General features: G+C 33.8%; 1 protein-coding gene and 4 pseudogenes across 5 annotated transcripts; 3 read left to right on the forward strand and 2 right to left on the reverse strand.

Moving 5' to 3' along the window:
- Window positions 1-4,383: 4,383 nt before the first annotated feature.
- srh-120 (Serpentine Receptor, class H) lies at window positions 4,384-6,744 on the forward strand (the record flags this gene model as incomplete). Its single annotated transcript, NM_074999.2, has 3 exons — window positions 4,384-4,744; window positions 5,999-6,625; window positions 6,674-6,744. The coding sequence occupies 3 exons, from the start codon at window positions 4,384-4,386 to the stop codon at window positions 6,742-6,744; spliced, it is 1,059 nt and encodes a 352-aa protein (NP_507400.2).
- A 419-nt stretch (window positions 6,745-7,163) lies between these two features.
- Window positions 7,164-8,106, forward strand: srh-121 (annotated as a pseudogene). Its single transcript has 2 exons — window positions 7,164-7,528; window positions 7,886-8,106. Coding segments are annotated over exons 1-2 (586 nt in total).
- Window positions 8,107-8,179: 73 nt separating this feature from the next.
- On the reverse strand, window positions 8,180-8,710 carry T27C5.15 (annotated as a pseudogene). Its single transcript has one exon. A coding segment is annotated over exon 1 (531 nt).
- A 120-nt stretch (window positions 8,711-8,830) lies between these two features.
- On the reverse strand, window positions 8,831-10,271 carry srx-53 (annotated as a pseudogene). Its single transcript has 7 exons — window positions 10,102-10,271; window positions 9,913-10,059; window positions 9,566-9,642; window positions 9,347-9,519; window positions 9,102-9,299; window positions 8,992-9,053; window positions 8,831-8,888 (listed from the first exon to the last, which is right to left on the reverse strand). Coding segments are annotated over exons 1-7 (885 nt in total).
- A 962-nt stretch (window positions 10,272-11,233) lies between these two features.
- On the forward strand, window positions 11,234-12,896 carry srx-52 (annotated as a pseudogene). The gene has a single exon. A coding segment is annotated over exon 1 (1,663 nt).
- The last annotated feature ends 222 nt before the right edge of the window (window positions 12,897-13,118 follow it).

Here is a 13,118-nt window from a genome sequence, read left to right on the forward strand (position 1 = left end):
AATTATGGTGAATATGGAAATTCAATTGTGCACTGGTTTTCAAAATTTTTTAAACCCAGAATTATGGTGAATATGGAAATTCAAATGTGCACTGGTTTTCAAAATTTTTTAAACCCAGAATTATGGTGAATATGGAAATTCAAATGTGCACTGGTTTTCAAAATTTTTTAAACAGAGAATTATGGTGAATATGGAAATTCAAATGTGCACTGGTTTTCAAAATTTTTTAAACCCAGAATTATGGTGAATATGGAAATTCAAATGTGCACTGGTTTTCAAAATTTTTAAAACAGAGAATTATGGTGAATATGGAAATTCAATTGTGCACTGGTTTTCAAAATTTTTTAAACCGAGAATTATGGTGAATATGGAAATTCAAATGTGCACTGGTTTTCAAAATTTTTTAAACCGAGAATTATGGTGAATATGGAAATTCAAATGTGCACTGGTTTTCAAAATTTTTTAAACCCAGAATTATGGTGAATATGGAAATTCAATTGTGCACTGGTTTTCAAAATTTTTAAAACAGAGAATTATGGTGAATATGGAAATTCAAATGTGCACTGGTTTTCAAAATTTTTAAAACAGAGAATTATGGTGAATATGGAAATTCAAATGTGCACTGGTTTTCAAAATTTTTTAAACCCAGAATTATGGTGAATATGGAAATTCAATTGTGCACTGGTTTTCAAAATTTTTAAAACAGAGAATTATGGTGAATATGGAAATTCAAATGTGCACTGGTTTTCAAAATTTTTAAAACAGAGAATTATGGTGAATATGGAAATTCAATTGTGCACTGGTTTTCAAAATTTTTTAAACCCAGAATTATGGTGAATATGGAAATTCAATTGTGCACTGGTTTTCAAAATTTTTAAAACAGAGAATTATGGTGAATATGGAAATTCAAATGTGCACTGGTTTTCAAAATTTTTTAAACCCAGAATTATGGTGAATATGGAAATTCAATTGTGCACTGGTTTTCAAAATTTTTAAAACAGAGAATTATGGTGAATATGGAAATTCAAATGTGCACTGGTTTTCAAAATTTTTAAAACCGAGAATTATGGTGAATATGGAAATTCAAATGTGCACTGGTTTTCAAAATTTTTTAAACCGAGAATTATGGTGAATATGGAAATTCAAATGTGCACTGGTTTTCAAAATTTTTAAAACAGAGAATTATGGTGAATATGGAAATTCAAATGTGCACTGGTTTTCAAAATTTTTTAAACAGAGAATTATGGTGAATATGGAAATTCAAATGTGCACTGGTTTTCAAAATTTTTTAAACCGAGAATTATGGTGAATATGGAAATTCAAATGTGCACTGGTTTTCAAAATTTTTAAAACAGAGAATTATGGTGAATATGGAAATTCAAATGTGCACTGGTTTTCAAAATTTTTTAAACCGAGAATTATGGTGAATATGGAAATTCAAATGTGCACTGGTTTTCAAAATTTTTAAAACAGAGAATTATGGTGAATATGGAAATTCAAATGTGCACTGGTTTTCAAAATTTTTTAAACCGAGAATTATGGTGAATATGGAAATTCAAATGTGCACTGGTTTTCAAAATTTTTAAAACAGAGAATTATGGTGAATATGGAAATTCAAATGTGCACTGGTTTTCAAAATTTTTAAAACAGAGAATTATGGTGAATATGGAAATTCAAATGTGCACTGGTTTTCAAAATTTTTAAAACAGAGAATTATGGTGAATATGGAAATTCAATTGTGCACTGGTTTTCAAAATTTTTTAAACCCAGAATTATGGTGAATATGGAAATTCAAATGTGCACTGGTTTTCAAAATTTTTAAAACAGAGAATTATGGTGAATATGGAAATTCAAATGTGCACTGGTTTTCAAAATTTTTAAAACAGAGAATTATGGTGAATATGGAAATTCAATTGTGCACTGGTTTTCAAAATTTTTAAAACAGAGAATTATGGTGAATATGGAAATTCAATTGTGCACTGGTTTTCAAAATTTTTAAAACAGAGAATTATGGTGAATATGGAAATTCAATTGTGCACTGGTTTTCAAAATTTTTTAAACAGAGAATTATGGTGAATATGGAAATTCAAATGTGCACTGGTTTTCAAAATTTTTTAAACCCAGAATTATGGTGAATATGGAAATTCAAATGTGCACTTGTTTTCAAAATTTTTTAAACCCAGAATTATGGTGAATATGGAAATTCAAATGTGCACTGGTTTTCAAAATTTTTAAAACAGAGAATTATGGTGAATATGGAAATTCAAATGTGCACTGGTTTTCAAAATTTTTTAAACCCAGAATTATGGTGAATATGGAAATTCAAATGTGCACTGGTTTTCAAAATTTTTAAAACAGAGAATTATGGTGAATATGGAAATTCAAATGTGCACTGGTTTTCAAAATTTTTTAAACCCAGAATTATGGTGAATATGGAAATTCAAATGTGCACTGGTTTTCAAAATTTTTTAAACCGAGAATTATGGTGAATATGGAAATTCAAATGTGCACTGGTTTTCAAAATTTTTTAAACCGAGAATTATGGTGAATATGGAAATTCAAATGTGCACTGGTTTTCAAAATTTTTTAAACCGAGAATTATGGTGAATATGGAAATTCAAATGTGCACTGGTTTTCAAAATTTTTTAAACAGAGAATTATGGTGAATATGGAAATTCAAATGTGCACTGGTTTTCAAAATTTTTTAAACAGAGAATTATGGTGAATATGGAAATTCAAATGTGCACTGGTTTTCAAAATTTTTTAAACCGAGAATTATGGTGAATATGGAAATTCAAATGTGCACTGGTTTTCAAAATTTTTTAAACAGAGAATTATGGTGAATATGGAAATTCAAATGTGCACTGGTTTTCAAAATTTTTAAACCGAGAATTATGGTGAATATGGAAATTCAAATGTGCACTGGTTTTCAAAATTTTTTAAACCGAGAATTATGGTGAATATGGAAATTCAAATGTGCACTGGTTTTCAAAATTTTTTAAACAGAGAATTATGGTGAATATGGAAATTCAAATGTGCACTGGTTCTCAAAATTTTTCAAATGTACACTGGTTTTCAAAATTTTTTAAACCCAGAATTATGGTGAATATGGAAATTCAAATGTGCACTGGTTTTCAAAATTTTTAAACCGAGAATTATGGTGAATATGGAAATTCAAATGTGCACTGGTTTTCAAAATTTTTTAAACCGAGAATTATGGTGAATATGGAAATTCAATTTTTTTTTTATTCACCATAATTCTGGGTTAAAACAATTTTGAAAACCAGTGCACATTTGAATTGTCATGTGTGCATATTTCCATCCCGCGCAGGCACTTACCAATTCAATTGCGCCTCCGAGAATTGTCTGGCAGAAGATGTATTTTTGTAGGCTATTCTGAAGAATTATAGTTTGATGATTTTGCTTGTGCAGATATATAATAGAAACACGCAAAATGATCGATAGAAAAGTGATAAAACTGATTATATAGAAGAAATTCGAAACCTTGGACACTTTATTTCTGGAATCCAATTCTGAAGGTCGATAATAAGCATAAAACCAAATAAAAGCATTTAATAGGGTGAATATCCAATAAAAATGTTTTGCTAGGTTTTTAATAACTCTTAAACTGCAAAGCTCAGCACTCGGGAAAAAGTAAACGGCAATTAATTGAAATGCTAGTGTAAATATAATGAACTGAAATACTTGGTCCATAATCGTGAAGAAAAAAGTGAATATTGCAATTATTACGATAATACTAGCGAAAAATATTGTTTTCACCGGGCTTACAACCGGATCGTAATTAAGTGCATATGGGTCCTTTTGATTTTCAACTAGTTGCCAGTTAAGCAGATATGAACCAAAAAGTAGTACTAATATAATGATGCTTCCTATACTCATCACTTTGAAAATATGATTTATGATTGGGAAAAGATGCTCCTGAAATTAGATGTTACTGAGAAGGTAATTTTTCAGAAAATTGAAAAATATTTAGGTGGACTATGTTTGCAGTTAAATTACCTTTCTATCAATATTGCGATTTTTATTGAACACGTAAACATAAACAAGTAACAAAGGAAAACACATAAGAAATAAAGATATATGAACAAAGAGCCATAATGAATCATTTTCTTCCGAGTAAAGAGATGCAACTGTAAAAAAAATTGAGCTTTTCATTGTTTTTTTGTTGTAAAATAGACAAAATTTGTAGTGTATACAATTAGATCATATGTTACAGCAGGTGAAATTGAATCAACAGGCAAACTGGTATAAATGGCATTACAAACATCTCAACAACATAAGATTTTGAATTTCACCTGTTTCCCATTTCTACATATGTCCTGCGGTACCTGCTTTTCCCTTATTAACCCAAGTTTTCATGAAATGCGATCAGCTATAGAGGAGTATTATGCAACAAATTATTCGAACTGTAATTTAACATACAATTTACTTGCTTCTTGGCAATCCATCAGCTATTCATCTCGTGTTATTCAACTTGTCGCATTGCCATTTCAAATTCTCGCTTTCTACGTTATTCTTTACAAAACCCCTATTGCTATGAAGATCTCTAAAACTCCATTGTTAATCAATCACTCTTCGTGTGTTATATTTGATTTTGTGTTATGCACTCTTTGTACACTATATGTATTTTTCCCGATGTATGCGTTTTCCTTTATTGGAGTACTTGCCTGGATTGGAGTACCTACATTATTGCAAATTATTATTATTTTTGTGGCAATGCTCTGTGAGTCTTTCTGACATGCTCGAATTCTCAACCACATTTTTCTTGTCGTGAAACTACTTTTCTGCTAGAACTTTTACAAACAACTGACTAGGAAATAAAAAATTATTTCGGAAAAAAAAGCCACAGGGTGCTTTTTAGTTGAAAACAATACTTGTGATTTCTGAAAATAGTTTTTTGGTAAATTATCAAAATCTTCACGCGTTCAGTTTTTTGAAAAATGTCAGTTTTTACCAAAAGTATTCAATTTTGCACCACTGAAATACACGAGATAATTTTGACATTTCTATTTTTCTATGATTGTTGAGTTTGTTTTTTACTTACATTGTTGAAAACTCGATTAAAAACATGTTCAGTCAATTTCTGACTATTATAAAACAATTTTTTAAAAACTTTTTCACCAATTTTTTAAAAAGATTCGCCAAATTATTAATTTAGAATGATACTAAAGTTATGTCAGTTCTGATAAACCGTACATATTTCTACGCGGGGATAAAGGTGCAGACTCTATGCGCCAGGTGATTCAATAAAATAAGTATGATAGTGTGGCACCTGGAAATTATTAAAATGTGATGAACATTTTTTTTCCAAAATATAAACTCGAGCAGCGATTTTCTTTCAAATTCAAATTTTTATTGCAGGTGCTTTCACATGACCTTGAAATATGTACAGTTCACCAGAACTGGCATACTGCTATTCTAATAAATCTTCGGAAAAATAATAATTAAGAAATGTTTTTGGTGCCGACACCTGAAAAGTTTTTTTTTCTCTGAAACTGAAGTATATTGTGAATAAACGTTTATTTTCCACTGAAAACTAGACTATCATAATTAAATTTTCAGCAATTATGGTGAATAATGTAAACTTTAATGTGTATCTCTCATCTCATGAAAAACCAATCAATTTACAAATTTCACGGTTTCCTGCATAATCCTATAAAATTTTTGATTTTGTTTTGCACAAGAATTGTCTGACACTCACTGGACATGTGTTGATACTATTTATAGAAATATGAGTTTAGAAGAAACAAAAAACTCAAAGGAATCTCGTATATTTTAGTGCAAAATTAAAATTATTAGTTGCAAACGAAACTTTTTCAAAACCAAAACGGGTGTAGTTTTTGAAAATGCACCAAAACTAAATTTCAGCCATTTTTTTATATTTTGAACTGAACATACTGAATACCAGCAGGACTATTACTTTAAGATAGTCTAAAATTACAAATCTGAAACTTTATCAACAACTCACATTTTCCAGGTGCCACTTTATCATACATTTATCTTTTTGAAAGCCGTGCCAGTTCACTACTAAACAATAGATTCCGAATAACCAATAATAGATCAAGAATCGTTTACAACTGCGTAATATTGTTCCCACTGATACTCGTACTACCGTTTCTCTTTTTTGTTCGTCTGGACCAAGACACTGCGAAGCTAGACGCGCTGAAGAATTATTGCCCAACTCGCGAGTTTTTCACCACTTCGGTGTTCATCGTTCTCACTGATAAGACTCTGATGAGTTATATTTTAATTCCACTTATACTGTTTGTGTTAAGCGTAGTCGGACATTATCTATTCCAGATGGGTTGCCTTGTGTATTATATTTATATTGTTCCATCGAGAAGCGTCTCCAGAGAAACACGAGAAATGCAGAAAACATTTTTGATCAGCATTTTGTTGCAAACTTCAGTGCCTTTTTTTGTGGTCATTCCAGCAGTGACAGTGTTCTTTTTGTATTCATATGGCTATTATTCCCAAAAATTCATGAACTCGGTCATTTGCTGCATTCAAAATCATGGTATTGTTGAAAGTATTAGTGTCATATGTGTTCATAAACCATATCGAAACGATATTGCAATAAAAATAAAAAGCTTAAAGTGTCAAAGTACGGCTTTCTAGGTGGCAAAATGAAAAAAATCTGATCTAATTTCAGCAACAAGAAATGTGATCCCTGTCGAACGACCAGAAGGAAATCTGACAAAGAGACAGTGGCAATGGCGATGATGTTTGAACTTCATTTGAAATTTTCAGTACTCGATGATAGTGGAAACGAACTGTGTGAAATTTCATTTTTTAATGAAGCACGATCTGGTATATGCCTTTTATTTTAAAAGAACGAATATATTCTCGGCATAACGCGGCTTTTAGAGCGTTTTTCTCGAGAATTTTCCAAAATCGGTCCCGTCCGCGCTCCAAGAGGGTCATTTGGCCGAGTACTTAGACAAAAAATTTTCTTTGAAAGTTCACAAGTGAGCACCAACAAGTCTAACATCTATCCATTTAAAAAATAATCGAACAAGAAGTCTACTCAAACTTTTATGAATATTAATTTTAAGATTTTCAATATCACCTGTTTCCCATTTTTGTCCTGCGGTACGCGTTTTAGATTTTATAATTCAGAGCCTAACCCAAGTTTTGAAGAAATGCAATCAGCTATAGAGGAATATTATGCAACAAATTATTCAAACTGTAATCTAACATACAATTTTCTTGCTTGTTGGCAATTAATAGGCTATACATCTCATGTTATTCAACTTGTCGCATTTCCATTACAAATTCTCGCTTTCTACGTTATTCTTTACAAAACCCCTATTGCCATGAAGATCTCTAAAACACCATTGTTAAATAATCACTCTTTTTGTGTTATAACGGATTTCGTCTTATGCACTCTTTGTACAATATATGTATTTTTCCCGATGTATGCAATTTCCGGTATTGGAGTACTTGCCTGGATTGGAGTACCTACATTATTACAAATTATTATCTTTGTTGTGGCAATGTTCTGGAAGTCTGCTAAAAAAAAGAATTTCTAACATCCTTTCTGACATATTCGAAATCACAACCACATTTTTCTTGTCGTAAAACAAGTTTTCGGCTAAAACTTTTACAAACAACTGATTAGAAAACAAAAATAAATCTCGGTAAGTAACCACAGAACGGGTGTTTTTTTTAGTTGAAATTAATATTTAAGACGGCTGAACATTGTTTTTGGTAAATTATCAAAGTTTTTAGTTTTTACCGAAAGTCTTCAGTTTTGCACTGAAATATACATCTATGCAACGGCAAGACTCAGTGTTTTCAAAACCGTGTATGACAAAAACTACAATTAAAATCCCAAACGTTATCAACATCACATATTTTCCAGGTGCCACTTTGTCATACATTTATCTTTTTGAAAGCCGTGCCAGTTCACTACTAAACAATAGATTCCGAATAACCAATAATAGATCAAGAATCGTTTACAACTGCGTAATATTTTTCACATTGGTACTCTCACTTCCGTTTCTTTTTTATTTTCGTTGGGATCAAGACGCCGCGAAGCTAGACGCGCTGAAGAATTATTCATGCCCAACTCGCGAGTTTTTCAATCATAACCGGTTATGTTTTTCTTATCATATTCTTTTTGTTTCCATGATGAATAAATAAAAAAATTTAAAAAAATAAATCATCGACATTGCCACTTTCTCTTGTCAGATTTCCTTCTAGTCGTTCGACATGGATCACATTTCTTGTTTCTGAAATTAGATCAAACTTTTTTTGTTTAATCACTTAGAAAGCCGCATTTCCACACTTCAAGCTTTTGATTTTTATTGCGATAGCGTTTCGATAAGGCTTATGAACACATATGAGACAAATACTTTCAACAATACCATGATTTTGAATGCAGCAAATGACCGAGTTCATGAATTTTTGGGAATAATAGCCATATAAATACAAAAAGAACACTGTCACTGCTGGAATGACCACAAAAAAAGGCACTGACGTGTGAAACAAAATGCTGATCAAAAAAAGTTTTCTGCTTTTCTCATGTTTCTCTGGAGACGCTTCTCGATGGAACAATATAAATATAATACACAAGGCAACCCATCTGGAATAGATAATGTCCGACTACGCTTAACACAAACAGTATAAGTGGAATTAAAATATAACTCATCAGAGTCTTATCAGTGAGAACGATGAACACCGAAGTGGGCTCAGAATTTGTATGTTCTGTTCGATCTTATAGTCAGTTGGGAGAAACTTCTAGAATTCAGTGGTTTTAGTGCAAATAGAGAATTTGAAAAATCTTTCCAACATTGGTACAAAAATTTATCATGTTGGGATTGGTGAGACGCTGTCGATGCAATTTTTGACAGTTGAGCTATCTTCTGAAAACGATGGTAAAATATTGCAGTTGACAATTAGAATTCCTCATTGTACAACCGACGCCTCAAAAGATGTCGGCTGCTTTAATTGAAAAACACAACTCACTTATCTTTATCCGTCGAAATATCGTTTGTGAGAAGCCCTTGTTGAAGCTCAATGTGATTATTCTGAAAAAAAATTAATTTGTTCAAAACTGTTCTCATCAACTAACTTACCCATCTATGGTATGTACCAAAGCCCATGCAACTGTCGATAGAATGAATCGAATCCATTTTTCGGTTGGATCAATTCTGGGAGTTATCAGGAAATACGTAACAAGCTCGCAAGTAAATACAAACGCCTGAAGACATGCCTGCTTCAGAAAACTCATTTCAAAATGTGTCTTCTTTGCCGACTGGGATGATCCATTGAACCTGAAAACAGTTCCTTATCACTTCCCCAAAATCCAAACCTAGCATACCTTTGCCTTATAACTTCTAACTTTCGATACGGTTACCACGTCAATCATCGCAATCAGGATAACAATCGCGTTGAATTTCACAAAATCCGCATACCAGGAGATGGTCAAGCACACCGGTGTAGTGGAAAACGCAAATAGCCAAAACTCTTGAGACCACGAGTACTTGCAGTCGTCTGAAATTGGTAGATCAATTCAGGCAAAATGGGATTTTGGTGGTACTGTAGACGTAGAGGTAGAATGATGGGAGAATGGTCAGGGTCCAGGAGAATATAATGAGTCTCATGGTGTTGGATGCGCTGGAAACAGGTGTTAAGAGTTCAAAAATTAATTCTAATAGGGTTTCTATTGCAGTGAGGAGGTAAATACGGGCCTCGCGGATCCCGCCGCTCTTCCGGAATATGGCGTAAAGTTATTGGTGTTTGCACGACCTAGTGCTATTGATAGTTGTTTTGCAGGAGCCGACATTTTTTGAGTTCATCGCTTTGCAGCGGCCGACACTTTTTGAGTTCATTTACAGTAACTTTTCAGCAATATCTCATAAAGGTCTTACAGTACTGCTGTATTACCTGAAAATCGACTCGTACCTGACTGGAGCCACAATCGAACAGAACCGATTCAATGAAATGCACAAATGCGAATATGTGGAGATCTCGTAGGCTATTATCAAGATGTGACCAATGATTGAAGAATTGGATTTTAAGTCTTCCAAATCACTGGAATTTTAAGAGCTGAAAGATTTTAATGCTTAGACTTACAAGAAGCACATCGGAGAGATGACGAATGCAAAAATCGTAGAGATCGTCGCATCACCAAATGCTTGAGAAGCAGTTAGGGATCCGAAGGAGTTATTGAGTGATGGGAGCTTGTGGATCAGAATCGTGACTGTCCAGTTGGCAAGGACACCGACGAGTGCGATCTGAATGAGTAGGTGCCAGGGGTATGCGGCAAATTTGCCGAATTTGACGAATATGCCGTTTGCCGAGTACGGCAAATTTCAAAAAAGTAGATTTCCCCGAATTTGCCGAGCTCGGCAAATTTTGAGATTTGCCACACACCCCTGGTAGGACCTTGCGCACCAAAAAATTTATTGACCTACCGGAAAAAGCACCAATCCTGCGATTCGGTCGTCTTGGAGCATATTTGTCAAAGGAAATTATCTGAAACTTTGCAATTAAATTCAGCAAGCTAAATTCAGCAATTCAGCATTTAATTTCAGCAAGAGCATTCTTAAAAACGACAAAAATCTGTTTGAGCATAATAGTATGAAAACACTACGACATCAAGATAACAATTTGTTTTTGTATATGTGCATCTTTATATACTTTTCCACAGGGGATGGAATGTCTTACAAACTCAAAAAATTTTTCAAAAATTCACATCACAAGCAAGACATTTGGCTTTCTGCAAAATAAACTTCCTCAACGAAATATCACATTTTGAATAGCTCAATTACTCGGTGTATTTGTCATGGAATTTGTTGTTGTCTGGAATTGGAAAAGTATATAAAGATGCTCATATTCAAAAACAAATTGTTATCTTGATGTCGTAGTGTTTTCATACTATTATGCTCAAACGGATTTTTGTCGTTTTTAAGAATGCTCCACAATCCAACAACCGACGTACAGACTCCCATAAGAACCGTTCATTCATATTTATCGTTACATGTGGTTCCACTAACTCGTGTACACAAAATATTTTTGTAATGTGTCTTTTTTACGTCACGTCTAGACAAGTTTTACGTTGCCATTGCTCATCAAAAACTAAACGGTTGTTTTGAAAACAATTGAGTTTACCTGCTTCAGTGAAACTATAAATATTTGTTCAAGTTTCTTTTAGTTAGCTTGCTGAATTTAATTGCAAAGTTTCAGATAATTTCCTTTGAAAAATATGCTACAAGACGACCGAATCGCAGGATTGGTGCTTTTTCCGGTAGGTCAATAGGTTTTTTGGTGCACAAGGTCCTACCAAGGGTGTGCGGCAAATCTCAAAATTTGCCGCGCTCGGCAAATTCGGGGAAATCTACTTTTTTGAAATTTGCCGTACTCGGCAAACGGCAAATTCGTCAAATTCGGCAAATTTGTCGCACACCCCTGGAACCTACTCATTCAGATCGCACTTGTCGGTGTCCTTGCCAACTGGACAGTCACGATTCTGATCCACAAGCTCCCATCACTCAATAACTCCTTCGGATCCCTAACTGCTTCTCAAGCATTTGGTGATGCGACGATCTCTACGATTTTTGCATTCGTCATCTCTCCGATGTGCTTCTTGTAAGTCTAAGCATTAAAATCTTTCAGCTCTTAAAATTCCAGTGATTTGGAAGACTTAAAATCCAATTCTTCAATCATTGGTCACATCTTGATAATAGCCTACGAGATCTCCACATATTCGCATTTGTGTATTTCATTGAATCGGTTCTGTTCGATTGTGGCTCCAGTCAGATACGAGTCGATTTTCAGGTAGGACAATAGTACTGTGAGAAAATTATGTGAATTTGCTGAAGGGTTACTGTAAATGAACTCAAAAAGTGTCGGCCGCCGCAAAGCGATGAACTCAGAAAATGTCGGCCGCTGCAAAACAACTTCCTATTGCACTACGTTGTGCAAATACCAAGCCTATGATTTCACGCGAAATTGCGGACCAGCCAACCGGGGTGAGGTCCGTATTTAGCGCCTCACTGCCATTGAATCCCTACATAGTTGAATGAATTTTTGAACTCTTAACACCTGTTTCCAGCGCATCCAACACCATGAGACTCATTATATTCTCCTGGACCCTGACCATTCTCCCATCATTCTACCTCTACGTCTACAGTACCACCAAAATCCCATTTTGCCTGAATTGATCTACCAATTTCAGACGACTGCAAGTACTCGTGGTCTCAAGAGTTTTGGCTATTTGCGTTTTCCACTACACCGGTGTGCTTGACCATCTCCTGGTATGCGGATTTTGTGAAATTCAACGCGATTGTTATCCTGATTGCGATGATTGACGTGGTAACCGTATCTAAAGTTAGAACTTATAAAGCAAAGGTGTTCTAGGTCTTAATTTCGGGGGAAGTGATAATGATCTGGTTTTCAGGTATTCAATGGCTCATCCCAGTCGGCAAAGAAGACACATTTTGAAATGAGTTTTCTGAAGCAGGCATGTCTTCAGGCGTTTGTATTTACTTGCGAGCTTGTTACGTATTTCCTGATAACTCCCAGAATTGATCCAACCGAAAAATGGATTCGATTCATTCTATCGACAGTTGCATGGGCTTTGGTACATACCATAGATGGGTAAGTTAGTTGATGAGAACAGTTTTGAACAAATTAATTTTTTTTCAGAATAATCACATTGAGCTTCAACAAGGGCTTCTCACAAACGATATTTTGACGGATAAAGATAAGTGAGTTGTGTTTTTCAATTAAAGCAGCCGACATCTTTTGAGGCGTCGGTTGTACAATGAGGAATTCTAATTGTCAACTGCAATATTTTACCATCGTTTTCAGAAGATAGCTCAACTGTCAACAATTGCATCGACAGCGTCTCACCAATCCCAACATGATAAATTTTTGTACCAATGTTGGAAAGATTTTTCAAATTCTCTATTTGCACTAAAACCACTGAATTCTAGAAGTTTCTCCCAACTGACTATAAGTTCGAACAGAACAGACAAATTCCGAGCACTGTCAAAAAGGAGTAAAACGTTCATTTTCCTCTTATGCCATGATAGGGCTGAAATTTGGACGTAAAAGTTCAACTAAAAGCATTTCATCTGTGGTCATAA

The sequence above is a fragment of the Caenorhabditis elegans genome, chromosome V (genome assembly GCF_000002985.6).
Source record: "Caenorhabditis elegans chromosome V".
Lineage (NCBI taxonomy): Eukaryota > Metazoa > Nematoda > Chromadorea > Rhabditida > Rhabditidae > Caenorhabditis > Caenorhabditis elegans.